This window comes from Crocuta crocuta, unplaced genomic scaffold (assembly GCF_008692635.1).
Source record: "Crocuta crocuta isolate KB4526 unplaced genomic scaffold, BGI_CrCroc_1.0 scaffold253, whole genome shotgun sequence".
NCBI lineage: Eukaryota > Metazoa > Chordata > Mammalia > Carnivora > Hyaenidae > Crocuta > Crocuta crocuta.
Genome location: NW_027529451.1, coordinates 4,129,603 through 4,145,692, shown reverse-complemented (window position 1 = coordinate 4,145,692; position 16,090 = coordinate 4,129,603). Strand labels below are relative to the sequence as shown.

The window sequence follows — 16,090 nt, the reverse complement described above, 5'->3', positions numbered from 1 at the left end:
CTGACCTCACAGGGCTTGTCCCTGCTGACCTGTCCCCCTTCCCTCCTACTTTTCTTCTGCTCCCTCGGTGCCAGCCACAGGGAGCTCCCTGCGAGTCCCGGCGTGCGACTGCCTCTGGACCTTGGTCCTCGCTCTTCCCTTTTCCTGGACTTCTCTTCCTTCTCGTACGTGCATGCATAGGCCCCACTTCATTCATGGCTCTGCCTGATGTCCCCACAGCCTCCGCTTTCTGGCCCTCTGCTTTATAAAGCTCAGGACGCCCATCCCTTGACATGTTAGACAGGTGCTTGCAGACTTGTTTCTTTATTGTCTGCCTTGTCCCCACCAGAAGGAAAACTCTACAAGAGCAGGCTCTTCTCCAGCTATGAATGAGAATTCATAGCTCCTCAGTGCCTAGGGCAGCGCCTAGTGCAAGACAGACCCTTAAAAAATACTGGTCGTATGAATAAATGACTTGTTTTCTGGCTGTTATCTCCATACCAACGTATGTTCCTAAGTTGGCTCAAGATTATGTATCTGCACCATCAGGCTCAGTCAAATCCTCATTATTATTATTATAGAAATCCCAGACTCCCCCCAGAGAGAATATCTGTCCATTGTCCTGCCCAGTTCCCTTTAAACTTGGTTCTGTACCGGCCCCAGCACGTGGCACCACCTCTGATGGAATGTAAGAGATGTTTTCCCTTCACTTTCTCCCTCGAGTGCATCATTTGCATTACTAGGGGCTCTCACAGTTTGTAGGATTAGATCCTGAATCTTCCCTTGTTCAGTGCTATGCTCTCCTACAGTTAAGGGGCCCAGGCCCAGATGGGGCTGAATTTCACTAACTGCAGACTCTGAACAAACATTGGACCATCTTTCTGCATCTCTGTTCCCTCATCCAGTTAAAATGGGGGCTGTAATAATACCAAACTCATCAGGCTGGTGTGATAATTATACAAAGTAACTATGAAAATCACTTAGCATAGAGCCTGGCAAATGGTAAATCTTAAGCAATATTGGCAATTATCATTGTTAATATTATGGGAAATGAGCTGAAACCCCTTTTGGAATAATCTGAATTCTGCATATAGTAGATCATGCCCTGCTGCTAATGAATCCAGACAAAGTATTTAAATTGCTTGTCTCCACAATTCGATCCTATTATCTGCTATTTGTTTTCTGGAAAGTGCCTAAAAAATTCAAGAAGTCTCTGGAGATGTGAGGACAAGAATACCAGATTTGCTCATTTAATTTCTCCTTTTCATAGGTATTTGAGTCCCATCAAGACCAGGGGAGGGAAAGGGTGGTGCAGAGAAAATGTACAGAGACGTTATTCTGAGTTTGTGACACTGGGCAAACGAGACCTTAATTTGCTTCTGACAGGCTCCCTGGCTACTGGTATCCATGTGTCTTGAGGTTAACAGGTTAGTGGAGGAGTCAGATATCAATATTACATGTAAAGGTTAAGAACATTAGTAGGTTCTAGAATCAGCTATATTTTAATCCCTACTCTTCCAGTCAACCCCCTTCCCCATCTGTGATGTACAGGTAGCAATAGTAACTACTCATGGGCTTGTTCCAAAGCCTAAATAGGATAATACTTCTAGTGCTTTTCGCATAGTTCCAGCATTAATGAACCATCAGTAAAATTAGGTATTGTTATTAATAATATTAGTGTTACTATTTACGGGATTAAGTATATAAAACAAGTTCTGTTTTGATGAAGAATGGTAAAGGAAGCAATGAGAGTCTGGAAGGACATGGCCTAGTCTAGGGACTTGGGGGAAGTTCCCATTTAGAAAGAACATGTAATCCGAGATCTAAACAACCACTAATTCTCAAATAGTAAACAGAGTAGAGAAAACATTTCATAGACCAGCATAGAACTTATTAGTTTGAGGAACTAAAAGAAATTGGAGATGTGGCGTGCCAAGTAAGGGAGAGAATAGCCAAAGAATGCTTAGGGCCTGGGGAGGCAGACGGGGGGGCCTGATCAACTAGGTCACGTTGAGGGTTTTGAATTTTTATCTTGAGTACTGAGGAGAAAATTTAAGGTTATTTATGGCATATAGTGAAAATTTCTTCTATAGCAATGATCATGTTGGCTGCTCTGTGGGGAATAAACAGGAAGGAATGGGGGAGCGAAGGGAAGCTGATCTAGCTATCCGCCAGAAGATGATGGGGAATCTGACTGGAGTAGTGGTGGTGTTGATGGAGAGAAGTGGGGCTGTTCCCATGGCGAGTTGGAGGTGGAGTCAACAAGTTTGGGATACAAGCATGAAAAGGGAATGGCACTGAAAATGTGACAACAACTGAGTTTATTCTCTGGAACTTCAGAGAAGTGGAGCCACAGCCATGGAGTGGAGTTCCAAGGAGGCCCAGGTCAGATCACCATTAGAAGTATGTGGCAGCGGTAGCTGGATGGCTCAGTCGGTTAAGTGTCTGACTCTTGGTTTCAGGTCATGATCTCATGGATCATGGGATAGAGTCCCACGTCGGGCTTTGCACTGATAGCATTGGAGCCTGCTTGGGGTTCTCTCTCTCTCTCTCTCTCTCTCTCTCTTTCCCTTCCTCCCTCCCTTTCTCATGCTGTCTTGTGCTCTCTCTCTCAAAATAAATAAATAAACTTAAAAAGAAAAAGAAGTATGTGTCAGAATTGGAGATGCCCATAGTGAGGCAGGCTGCTGGGTGGGGAGTGAGTTCCCTGTCATCAGAATGTTTAAAAGGATGAATGATCATTATAAGGGGACTCAGGATTAAAGGTTCATAAGGGCACTTTTAATTCAAAATACTAAGATACCATAATAAGTAAGAACTGATGATTTAACTTGGTAACTGACCATACATTAAGATAACAGTGTGCATTCTATAGCAGATGTGGTCTTTCTTCATTTAAAGGTATTCAAGATTCATTGGGTTCACATCACAAATAAATTTTTATCTTTAGAAAATTTGATGTACATAAAACCAAATTCATCCATGAATTTTATGCAATTACATATTTAATTTGCTTTGGATTTTTAGTCTTTACAAATTAAGTTCCAAAAGAATAAGGAAGCAAATTCAGTTTTCTATTTTTTTAGTTTCCTATTTTCTTTAGGAAATTGACGCAAAGAGTGTATAAAAGAAAAAGTTGGTCTTAATGATCATTTATGACTCAGCAAATTAGGCTGAGAGCTGATCAAGAGCAACATGATAGAGCCTTTGAAATACAAGACAGCCATTAATGGAAAAGTTTACTGGACTCATTCCTAATTTCACACTTGGTGTTCTTTCCAATTACATTATCCTTCTTCTGCGTTTCCATCTCATTTTCACTGTCTACACCCTGTCTCAGGTAGAGTTCATGCAGTCGAGTTTCTAATGTGTAGGATCTTTCCTTTTTCCTGTTCGTTCATATGGCATACAAGCACATTGTGTCCCTGGAACTTGTCTTTCCCAGCAGGCTTTTACATTAGGAGGATAACTTAGCAACCCTGAAGAGTTTGGGCAGAAAATAAATCCATTTTGTTGCTCTGCCCAGTACCAGCAAGACTATTTTTACCTTCCAGTACACTATTAAGAGAGTATTGTCTGTTTACTGTTTTAAAAAGAAGAACATTCCCTTTTATGCACAAAATATTTCAATTGCCTTACATTTCTCTCTCTGTGCCTGGTTGCATAAGCTGTCTGGTGCTTTGTTTCAGAGCCGGTCATGACGACTAACAAACTTAATGATTGCAGCTAGTTTTAAGGATAAATGGATCTTTACATCCCCCCCCCCATCTCTGTTTTTTTTTTCTTTTCCCCAAAGTAAATTTGACATGTTGCATTTTGTATGTTTATGGCATAGAGCATTTCACTTTGATATATTGTAATATGATTAACGTTGAAGCAGTATTTATCATATTATATAAATATAGTATAATGTTATTATCTATGTTCATTATTCAGTGAATTATATATCTATGGCTGATTTACTACTTATTACAAGTTTATACCCTTAGATGTCATCATTTGTATAGCTCTCACCCCTCATGTCCTGATAACCACCATCTACTTTCTATTTTTTTATAGCTTTGATTTTTCTGGATTCCACATAAGTGATACAGTACTTGTCTTTCTCTGAGTTCTCTCACTTAGCATAATGTGCTCAAGTTCCATCTATACTGTCAAAAATGGGAAGATATCTTCCTTTTTCATGGCTGAATAATGTCCCATTGTATATATACACCCAACTCTTTTTTATTCATTCATATGATGATGGGCATTTGAGTTGTTTCCATATCTTGGCTATTGTGAATAAATATGGGAGTATAGATACCTTGTTGAAATCCTGTTTTCAGTGTCTTTGGGTATATTCCCAGAAGTGGAGTTGCTGGATCGTATGGTAGATCTATTTTTTAATTTTTTTAAAATTTTTTAAGGAAACTCTGTATTGTTTTTTGTGGTGGTAGAAGCAATTTACATTCTCACCAACAATGTGTGAATGTTCCTTTCTCACTAAATCCACGTTAACACCTTTTATCTCTTTCCTTCTTGATGATAGCCATCCTAACAGGTGTAAGGTGATAGATCATCGTGGTTCTTATTTGCATCTTCTTGGTGATTAGTGATGTTGAGCATTTTTTCATGTGCCTATTGGCCATTTTGATGTCCTCTTTGGAAAAATACCTATTTAGTTCTGTCCAATTTAATCAGGTTATTTGTTTTGTTGTTATTAAGTTGTGTTTCGTTATTCATATATTTTGGATATTAACCCCTTATCTGATATGTGGTGTGTAAAAATTTTCTCTGCTTCTGTAAGCTACTTTTTCATTTTGTTAATTGATTAGCAAAAGCTGTGCATAGGCTTTTGAGTTTGCTGTAGTTCCATCTGTTATTTATTGCTTTTGTTGTTTGTACTTTCAGCATCATATTAGAAAAAAATCATTGCCAAGACCAATATCAAGGAACTTCTTCCTTTCCTTCTAAGAGTCTTATGGTATTGGGTCTTATGTTTTTAAGTCTCTGATTTATTTTTAGTTAATTTTTGTGAGTGATGTGAGATCGGGGGCATATTCTTTGTTCTGCATATATTTCTTCACTTTTCCCAGAAGCATTTGTTGAAGAGAACATCTTTCTTTCCTCCAGTGTGTGTTTTTGGCTTTGTTGTCAAATATTACTTGACAACAATATTAGTTGCTGGGATTTAAATGTGGGGCTCCCTATACTCTTCCATTGGTCTCTGGGTCTATTTTTGTACCAGGATGATAGTGTTCTTATTACTATGATTTTATAGTGTAGTTTAAAATCAGGATATGTCTTATCTCCAGCTTTATTCTTTTTTTTTCCCCTCAGGATTGCTTTGGCTATCCAGGGCCTTTTGAGGATCCATACAGATTTTAGGATCATTTCTTCTATTTCTGCGAAGAATGTCTTTGGTATTTTTATGGAAATTGTACTGAATCTATAGCTGGCTTTGGGTAGTATGGCCATTTTAACAATATTTTCTCTTCTGATACATGAACACACATGTCTTTCCATTTGCTTGTGTCTTCTTCACTTTCTTTCAGCAAAGACTTTTCGTTTTGTTGTATAGGTCTTTCACTTCCTTGGTTAATCTATTCCTAAGTATTTTGTTATTTTTGATGCTATTGCAATTTGGATAGTTTTCTTTCTTTCTTTTCCTAATGCTTCATCATTAGTATTAAAGAATGCCACTGGTTTCTGTAAGTTGATTTTGTAACCTGCCACCGTCTTGAAATCATTGATTAATTTTAACCGTTTTTCCTTGATTGACTCTGGGATTTTCTACACATAAGTTTATATCATTTGTAAATAGAGAAAATCTTACTTCTTTCTTCCTGATTTGGGTGCCATTTGTTTCTTTGTTTTGCCTAATTGCTCTAGCTAGGATTTTTCCTGTATTATACTGAATAGGAATGATGAGAGTGGGAAACCTTGCCTTGCTTGTGATCTCAGAGGAAACGCTTTCAAGTTTTCTCCATTGAGTATAACGTTACCTGTGGATTTGTTGTATATGGACTTTTTAATGTTGAGATATATTCCTTCCACATCCAATCTGTTGAGAGTTTTTATCATAAAAGGATGTTATATTTTGACAAATGCTTTTTCTGCACTTACTGAGATAATCAGGTAGTTTTTATCTTTCATTTTACTGATGTGATGAATTACATTTATTGATTTGCATGTGTTGAACTTCCCAGGGCTAAATCCCACATGGTCATGGTGTTTAATCCTTTTAATGTATTCTTGAATTTTGTTTGCTAATATCTTGTTGAGAATTTTTGCATCTATATTCATCAGGGATTTTTTTTTAAATAGTTTTCTCTTCTTGTGGTGTCTTTATGTGACTTCGTATCAAGGTAATGCTGGTTTCATAAATGAGTTTGGAAGTGTGTTCCCTTCTCCTCAATATTTTGCAATAGTCTGAAGAGGATAGGTATTAATTCTTCCTTAGGTGTTTGGTAGAATTCACCAGTGAAGCTGTTGGGGCCTGGAGTTTCCTGTGTTGAGAGTTTCACTGACTCAGTCTCCTCAGTCATTATTGGTATGTTCAGATTTTCCATTTTTCCTGATTCAGTCTTGGTAGGTTGTGTGTTTCTAGAAATGTATCCATTTCTTGTCTGTATCTCTGCAGTTTCAGCTGTGATGTTTCCTTTTCATTTCTAAATTTGTTTGAGTCGCCTCTCTTTTTTCTTAGCCTAACTAAAGGTTTGTACATTTTGTTTATATTTTCAAAGGACCAACTTTTAATTTTGTTGATTCTTTCTATTGCTTTTCTGGGCTCCACTTAATTTATTTACACCCCGATTATTATTTCCTTCTTTCTGCTAATTTTGGGTTAATTTCTTCCTCTCTTTCTAGTTCTTTGAGGTATGAAGTTAGGTTGTTTATCTGAGATCTTTCTAATTTCTTTTTTTAATTTTTTTTTAAACATTTTTATTTATTTTGGAAAGACAGAGACAGAGTAAGAATGGGGAATGGGCAGAGAGAGAGGGAGACACAGAATCTGAAGCAGGCTTCAGGCTCTGAGCTGTCAGCGCAGCGCTCGAACTGTGAGATCAAACCCACGAACTGTGAGATCATGACCTGAGCCAAAGTTGGACGCTCAACTTACTGAGCTGCCCAGACACCCCAGATCTTTCTAATTTCTTAATATTGCTTAAAATTGCTTAATATTGTGTTTATTGCTGTAGACTTTCCTCTTAGAACTGCTTTTGCTGCATCCCACAAAATTTTATTTCTTGCATTTTAATTTTAATTTATTTCAAGATAATTTTTTATTTCCCTATTAATTTCTTCTTTGATCAGTAGGCTTATTAAGTAGTGTGTTGTGTAGTTTCCACTTTTTTTTTTTAAGTTTTTTTTTAATGTTTTATTTATTTCTAGGAGAGAGAGAGAGAGAGAGAGAGAGAGAGAGACAGCATGAGCAGGGGAGGGTCAGAGAGAGAGGGAGTCACAGACTCCGAAATAGGCTCCAGGCTCTGAGCCGGCAGTCAGCACAGAGCCCGACGCGGGGCTCGAACCCACAAACCGCGAGGTCATGACCTAAGTGAAAGTCGGACGCTTAACCGAATAAGCCACCCAGGCGCCCCTGTAGTTTCCACTTTTTAAAAATCTACTCACTTTCCTCTTGTTGATTTCTAATTTTGTGTCATTGTAATAGAGAAGATAGTTGGTAAGATGCCAGTCTTCTTAAATTTACTGAAATTAGTTTTTCGTATGATCTATCCTGGAAAATGTTCTATGTGCACTTGAGAAAAAAATGTGTATTCTGCTACTATTGGGCAGAATGTTCTACATAGGTCTCAGTTCATTTGTTTTAAAGTATGGATTAATTCCAACATATCCGTGTTGATTTTCTGTCTGGATCATCTATCCATTGCTAATAGTGGGGTCTACTATTACTGCATTGTCCATTTCTCTTTTAAGATCTGATAGTATTTGCTTAATATATTTCAATGCTAAGATGTTGGAAGAATATATATTTATTATTGTTTTATCTTCTTGGTGTATTGACCCCTTTATCATTATATAATGACCTTGTCTCTTGTTACATATTTGGCTTAAAGTCTACTACGTCTGATGTAAGTATGGTTATATCTGTTTTCCTTTAGTTACCACTTGCTTAGACTATCAATTTCTACCCCTTCACCTTGAATCTATGTTTGTCTTTAGAGCTGAGATGAGTCTCCTGAAGGCAGCATTTAGTTGGGTCTTGTTTTTTAATCTATCTAGACGTTCGGTGCCTTTTGATTGGTGAGTTTATTCATATACATTGAGAGTGATTATTGGTATATGAAGACGTACTACTGCCATTTTCTCTTTTATTTTCTGGTGTTGTATCTCTATTGTTTCTTTTTCTTTGTGTTTCTGTTTACATTTTTAGGTTGGTGATTTTCTATGATAATTTGCTCAGTTTCCCCTTTTTTGCTGTTTTGTGTCTTTGCTCCAGATTTTTGTTTTGTGGTTACCATGAAGTTTATGTAAAATGTCTCACAGATAAAATAGTCCATTTTATGCTGTTAACAATGAATCCTCATTTGTCTATACAGGTTCTGTCATTTTATTTTTCTCATTTTTATAGTTTTGTTGTCACAAGTTACCCATTTTATGCTGTTTATTACTAAATTGTAGTATGTACTGTTTTTTTAAATGATTTTCTCCTTTAACCTTTATGTCATAATTTAACACCCTATTCTGAAATAGAGTTACAATTTGTGATTCTGTCTTTTTATCACTTTACTCAAAATTTTGTGTACTTTTATCTTTTTGTTTAAGGGAGAAGAGCCCCTTTCAACATGTCCTGTTAGGCGGGTCTAGTGGTGGTGAACTCATTCAGCTTCTGTTTGGGAAAACTATGATTTCTCCTTCATGCCTGAAGGATAACATTGCTGAATAGTTTTCTTGCCTACAGTTTTTATATTTCGGTACTTTGAATAATTATTCCACTCCCTTCTGGAGTATAGATTTTCTGCTGAGAAATCTGCTTATAGTCTAATGGGAGCTACTTTGTGGGTCAGTCTCTTTTTCCCTAGCTGCCTTTAAGAGTCTTTCTTTATCCTTGACTTTTGACAGCTTCACTATAATGGGTCTTGAAGTATTTTTACATTGAGCTAGTAAGGTGATCTATTAGCTTCATGGACTTGTATGTCTAGTTCTTTCCCCAGCTTGGGAAGTTCTCAACTATTATTTTTTGTTAACTGCCTCTGCCTGCTTCTTCTGTTTTCTTTATGGTATACCATTATTCCTGTTGGCTCTCCCATCCAAGTACTAACCAGACCTGACCCTGCTTAGCTTCTGAGATCAGACGAAATTGTTCAGGGTGGTATGGCTGTAGACTCTTGTTGGCTCTCCTAAAGGAGTCTGATACCTCTTTCAAGATTTCTTCACTTTTAAAAAGTCATTTTAGGGGTGCCTTGGTGGCTCAGTCGGTTAAGCATCCTACTTTGGCTCAGGTCATGATCTCATGGTTCATGGGTTCAAGCTCCACGTTGGGCTCTGTGTTGACAGCTAGCTCAGAGCCTAGAGCCTGCTTTGGATTCTGTGTCTCCCTCTCTCTCTGACCCTCCCCTGCTCACACTGTCTCTCTCTCTCTCTCTCAGAAATAAATTTTAAAAAAACATTAAAAACAATAAAATAAAAAAATAAAAAGTCATTTTAAATATAAAAGTTCTCTTCTCCTCCATGTGAATCATTTCCAGATTCCTATCTTCCAGATCACATATTCTCTCTTCCATCTGATCTCTTGTATTTCCAGTGCTTTGTAATGCATTCTTCATCCCATTTATTGGTTTTTCAGCTCCAGAATGTCTGTTTGGTTCTTTTTCAGAATTTCAGACTCCCTCAGTTCTGATGCTTTACCCTTGGTTCTACCACCTCCATGAAGTCCGATCTACTCACCCTCAGTCATACAGATGTATGGGTTGCTCTGGCATCCTGGTGTGCTGTGCAGAGGAAGCCTTGTTGGGTTATGGGTGTCCTACTGGATATAAATTAAAGGAGAGAGATAAAGGGAACAACTCATGCCACCATAATCTTCCACTCTATTTCTTGAAACACAAAATGAATACAACTGAATGTCAGATCTTTCTAATTCTTTTCATCTGGTCTCTCAGAGCAGAGTGGGGACAAACTGGGTGGGGTGAGTAGAACAACCTAGGCTTTTTCTAGGACACGATTTTATGTTTATTTTATTGGAGAGTCACTGAAGCATTTGTTCACACTCTTTTTTTAAATTGTTCTTTCATGTTTATTTATTTTGAGAGAGAGAAAGAAAGAGAGCAAGCGCAGGAAAGGAGCAGAGAGAGGGAGAGAATCCCAAGCAGTCTCTATGCTTTCAGTGCAGAACATGATGTGGGGCTCAATCCCTTGAACCATGAGATTGTGACCTGAGCTGAAATCAATAGTCAGATGCTCAACCGACTGAGCTGCCCAGCTGCCCCAGCATTTGTTTGCTTTTAAGAATTCTCTGAAATATCTAAACAGGGATGTAATTTAGAGAATTGAGGCTAAACTAGAACTTCTGGTAAGAGATTTCCTTGAAGTCTTAAAATTTGTGGCCAGATATTTGGGGCATATATTTTGGGACAGGTAAATTCTTAGATGTTAGCCTAAGTCTGTTTGTTCGTTCATTCATTCATTCACTCATTCATTCATTTGCTGAATCTGAGGACCCAGATTCCATTTTACATGCTGGGGAGATCATGGTGAAGGTGACACCTGTCTGTACTCTCCAGTTTCTACTGGTGAAACGGATCATTACAATATAATAATTATAGTAGTCTAAGTTTTTAAATAAAGACAGTATAATGAGAAAATACAAAAAGGGGATGATTAAGTCACTTGAGGGTGGTCCAAGAAGCCTTCCTAAAGGAGACTTAGAAAAGAGTGGGGTTTTTAGCAAGCAGATATGGATGAGATCTGGGAAAGGGCAGACACCATTAGCAAAAAACAAATTCAAGCAGAGGGAATAAAATGAGTGAAGAAATGGCTGTATAAGAGAGCCATGTAGGAAAGGACAGATTTCCATTATGTAGGAAAGGACAGATAAGAGTATTTGGTATGTAGCTGCTGGAGGGAAGGCAGGTTCCAGTGGGGGCTTGTATGGAATGCTGGAAATTTTTAGTTTTGTTCTACTGGACCATGAGGGGCTATTGAGGAATTCTGAGTTGAGATGTGATGTAGTCAGATTTAGGAACATTAAATAATATTTTTGTAGCAGTTTACAGTATGGTCAGAGGTAGACGAGAGAGGAGTGTCATTTAGGAAACTCTTTTATTAGTCCAAGAAAGCAACAATCAAATAGGCTAATAGCTATGGGATTAGAGGGGAGGGATATGGATTCAATAAATATTTCAGAGGAGAAGCCCCAGAATTTGGTGTTGATTAAATGTGGGAGGGAATGGAGGACAAATAAAAGTGTAGAATGTCTTTTCAATGTATTAAGCTTTTACAGTGTGCCAGCACTTCACACAGATGACTTCATTAATTGCCATACCAGCTCACTGAGGTAGAGACTGTGATTATCCCATTTTAAAGATGCATTACCTGAGACTTAGAAGCTAAATCTTGCCCAAAATGAGTCAATAAATGGTGACCTAGGATTTAATTCCAGCAATCTGATCTGTGGCCTGACTCCCTAATTGTGACACTAAACTGCATTTCCCTGATGGCTCCTTTTTCAGTGATGGCAGATGCAGGAATGGGAATAACTTTGGGAGAGAAGGAAATGACTAAATGCCAGAACAGAGGCCATTCTAGTTCCCATTTACCATAACGTATAACTATAGAATTCATAAAACTAACTTATGCTGTTTTTTTGATTAGAAACAAAAGCTCAGCTGCTAAATGCCAGGCCACCCAAGCATTTTTACCGGCTTTAATTCCTTTTGCTAATTAAGTGAGAGTAGGTGAAGACACTGATTTAATTAGAAGGTGAAATTCAACATTTTAGCTTCTTTTATGATTATGAACATAAGTAAGAAATTTGGATACAAATATGTCATTGACACAGAAGTTCAGCGTTGCCTGTCAGTGACCAATGCTCAGGGCCCCCATACTAAAAAACTGTCCTGTGCTTAAGCTTTAAGGTTCTGCATTCAAAGTCATGGGATTCTTAATTATTTTATCTTTAAATTTATGTTTTGGAAGTGAAGTCTGATGAGCCAAGGGAGCCTCAGTTCATATGTGGTTCCTCCAACTCCCTGCTTCTCTGACATAGATTCTCAGGCATCTGCTCCTGGCCCTCTGGCCCCTGCGTGGCCTGTGGCTCCATCTCCCTGTCCCTGTCCCATCATTGCTGCTGTTTTCTACCTGGTGTGGTAATTGGGTGTGTCAGCAGCCTGTGTTCTACCTTTACCCTCCCTCTGCCCCTCAGTGGTTTGTGGATGCAGACAAGGAAGGGACTAGGGTGCAGCATGTGCCCTCCAGGCATCATGGGGTGAGGCAAAAGAGAGGCCATCCCTAACCAGGCTGGTGCGTTCAGTGGGTGACTCAGTGGGGTCCTCTTGCCCACCTCCAATCCAGGTAACAAGTACATCATGTGGGCATGGAGGTTGCAGTCTCTTGAGGGTCTCCCGTCTACCATCACTTAGGACACTGGACCAGGGGAAGGGAGATTGACTTCCTCACCCCCTGCTGAGGCCCCACACTTTCATTTTGCACCGAGCACCTAAAAAATTATGTAGCTTGCCTTGTCTGTACAATCTCTTGCCTCTCTTTGTTATAACTGGAAAGACTGAACTTTGTTAAATATGAATTCAGCAGATGTGTAAGTGCCTGTCATAACCATAGGGCAAGACGACTGCCTTAGCAAGAGATGAAAATTAAGCCTGAGATGATGATGTCTTAAAATCTAGTTAAAAGATGTATATTTTGGGGCGCCAGGGTGTCTCAGTCGGTTGAGCGTCCGACTTCAGCTCAGGTCATGATCTCATAGTTCATGGGTTTGAGCCCCATGTCGGGCTCTGTGCTGACAGCTAGCTCAGAGCCTGGAGCCTGTTTCAGATTCTGTGTCTCCCTCTCTCTCTGACCCTCCCCTGCTCATGCTGTCTCTCTCTCTCTCTCTTAGAAATAAGTAAAAACATTTTAAAAAGATGTATATTTTACTCATAATCAAGTCAAAAAGAGTAATAAGCAAATTAACAAGTTGGAGTCTTATTTTGACTTCTGTTGTGAATAATAATAATAAAAATAAAATGGTTCTAACCTCTTCGCTGGAGACAGCAGTATAGGTGAAAGTTATATGAACTATAGGTTGCTAAATCAAATACAAGATGTGAAAATTAGATCTTTTTCTCAAACTCCAAATAAATTAAAATTTATTAAGAAGATCATGACTTCAGTGAAGTTAGAGAACTTGAACTGAAATATCATGATGAGTACCAGAAGTACTTAAAACATGCTGACAATGATCATGATAACTGATTCCATAGCGTCTAGAATAGCCTTTGGTTACTGTTTAGCTATGACATAAATAATATTCTCTTTAAAAAGCTGATTGCCATTTCCTAACTCCAAATCTCAGAGAATATTAGCATGCAACGTGTCACATTAGCTGCTTAAAAAATTATTACAAATATCTTAAACCTCTGAGTAACTGGGTTGTATTTTTATGACTTCTTGTTTTATAAGACTCACACTAATCAAGTTGGGTTGATATGGCTGCTGTACAGTTGGAAAAGGCCAATATGTTATGACCCCCTAGGAACCTTCCTTCCGTTTGGTGCCTCAGGGTGACCATCAGGGCCTGCATTCTTGGGATCTGTCTTGGTTTCACTGAGTGATGCCTTGGCAGTGATTATAGAAAATACCCAGTCCACAAAGGAGGAGGTGACTGTACCCATCTTTCCTGAGACCCGAGGAACAATTCATGCTCAGGCCATAGCCCTGGCCTCTCACTCAGCCCAAATGCAAAGAGAACAGTGCTGCCTCCCTCTGCTTCCCAAACTTTCCAAATATCTCTTGAGAAGTCATGGGTTCAAAACTCTGCTCGCTGTCCATGTTATCCCAGGTGCTCTTGGGTGCAGACACCATGGTGGACACAGTGGGGTTCAACCTTGACTTCCACACCGCATGGCCTTGGTCCCAACATTGACCAGAGTGATGTAATTAGCTTATATTCTCTTAGGTGCCTCACTCCTGATGCAGAAGCCCGCCCAGATATTGTAGAAGTCAGCTCGATGATATCGGATGTCATGATGAAATATTTAGACAACTTATCCACATCCCAGCTGGCTTTGGAGAAGAAGCTGGATCGGGAACGGAAGCGCACCCAGAGGTACTTTATGGAGGCCAACCGGAATGCTGTCACATGTCACCGTGAGCTGGCTCTGTTATCTCATGTAAGTGCACATCTTTCAGTCTCTTCGTGATGCCCTCTAACAAGGATGTCTGAAGTTGTTCAGGCTTTGTCTTAAAGGAAGGTGATCTTAAGTTAGGAAAATATTAATTGCTACATGCAGTGTTTCACTATTATATAATTACATATTTGCATCCCTTTCTAGATCTTATAATTAAAATAAGTCAGTATTAATGATTTTCCAAAGAAATACCCTTAATTAGAGGTATCTCTTAGCAATTCTTTAAGTTTATATAATGCTCTTTGTGTAGAAGGCAGTGAATGCATGTATTTTATTTCTTTAACAACCTGATTTGGGGACTATGGATGAAAATGTTCTGTGTTAATTCTGAGAAGGAAATAACAATTGCCTTAAAATTTTGTCTTATGAGCCTAATTGCTTTCATTACTCTTTGTGGTGATCATACCATAGCCATGCTTCAAATGAGGATATATCCTTTTATCTTTCTTGCCAGTAACCCTTAAATTATTTTGATATTTAAGTTTATTTCTAAGCAAAGCTTGAAAAAGGGAAAAACTGCAGATGTCCACATGTGCAGGCGGCCATGCCAGTGATGCTCTTGCTGCTGTCTCACTTCCCCCTATGCTTTTGTTGGATCATGACTTGTGATCTGTCCTTCACTCATGCTCTGGGCTCCCCACAAGCAGGGATCTTGTAAGGGACCCTGCAACCTGGTAATTCTTCTTTCCTTCCCTCTTGGGCATGGGGCCCCAAGAAAAGAGGGTCATGACTCCCATTCTTGGTCAGGTACTTGTTCATTAAATTCTTTTCCAGGACCCTAAAGACCTGTTCGGCCTCAGTTGATTTGAGAAGACACAACTGGGTTTCTTTTCTTTTCTGTTCTGTTCTTTCTTTTTTCCCCCAAGTTCTTGAATAACAGAGTTTCCATCAAGCTACTTTCTATTAAAAGGAAAGCATTACTGTTTGGTGGGTTTGTCTTGACATACTTGGAATCTATTAGTTAAAGGTTCTTTTGGGCGGAAAACTCATTTTTATTGCCTTGCTGAGCCCAGCTGTAATTTCACAGAACAACCCATGGTGATTATCTAAGGCCTTGGTTTATGTTTAGGAGCAAATAACTTGGAGCCAAAGCTCTTNCCGCGAGATCATGACCTAAGCGAAAGTCGGACGCTTAACCGACTAAGCCACCCAGGCGCCCCAGAACACAGTGAAATCTTACATACAGGGAGTTAGAGCTCACTTTTCTTGTTATTTTACTACCTGACTTTGTAAAAAGTAGGCAACAATGAGAAACACACCATTTTATGGACATCACGTTGTATTCATAGTATAGTGTTCCCAGTAAACTAAAATGCAGGAGATTTGGCCATTTCTATATATCTTAGGGGCATTTGAGGCCTTCTGTTAAGCTCTGCACTGCAAAGCTACTTAGCCAATTTCCAGTTGGACATAAAAGAGTCAGTTTATGTTAGATTCGTGTAGCTGATGTAGGTGGAATTAGTTTAAAATCTAACAGCAGAAATCCTCTTATCTTTAGCAAAACACCTTGAGAATGACTGTTTTATTTATTTACTTTTACTTCTCAGCTTTTTTTTTTTAACTCTTACTGTGGAAAATGTCATATGTTTACAGAAGTAGACAGCACCTTATGTAGACACTGTCCAGCTTCAAGCGTTTGCTGCTTTGAGCCAATCACATATTGTCTTTATGCCCCCCATTCACCACCCCCCCCCACTGCCCACTGCTTACAATCCCTAGGTTATTTTGAAACAAAACCAACACACCACATCATCTCATCC

The 16,090-nt window shown here is 38.9% G+C and overlaps 1 protein-coding gene across 5 annotated transcripts in view; it reads left to right on the top strand.

The window, feature by feature from the left end:
* NEK10 (NIMA related kinase 10) overlaps nt 1–16,090 on the top strand; it is a 208,172-nt gene that overhangs the window by 114,803 nt on the left and 77,279 nt on the right. For all 5 annotated transcript variants that reach the window (XM_077760735.1, XM_077760734.1, XM_077760732.1 and 2 more), the window contains exon 25: nt 14,099–14,312. In XM_077760735.1, coding sequence (XP_077616861.1) covers nt 14,099–14,312 — 214 coding nt within the window. The remainder of the gene's footprint in view (nt 1–14,098; nt 14,313–16,090) is intronic.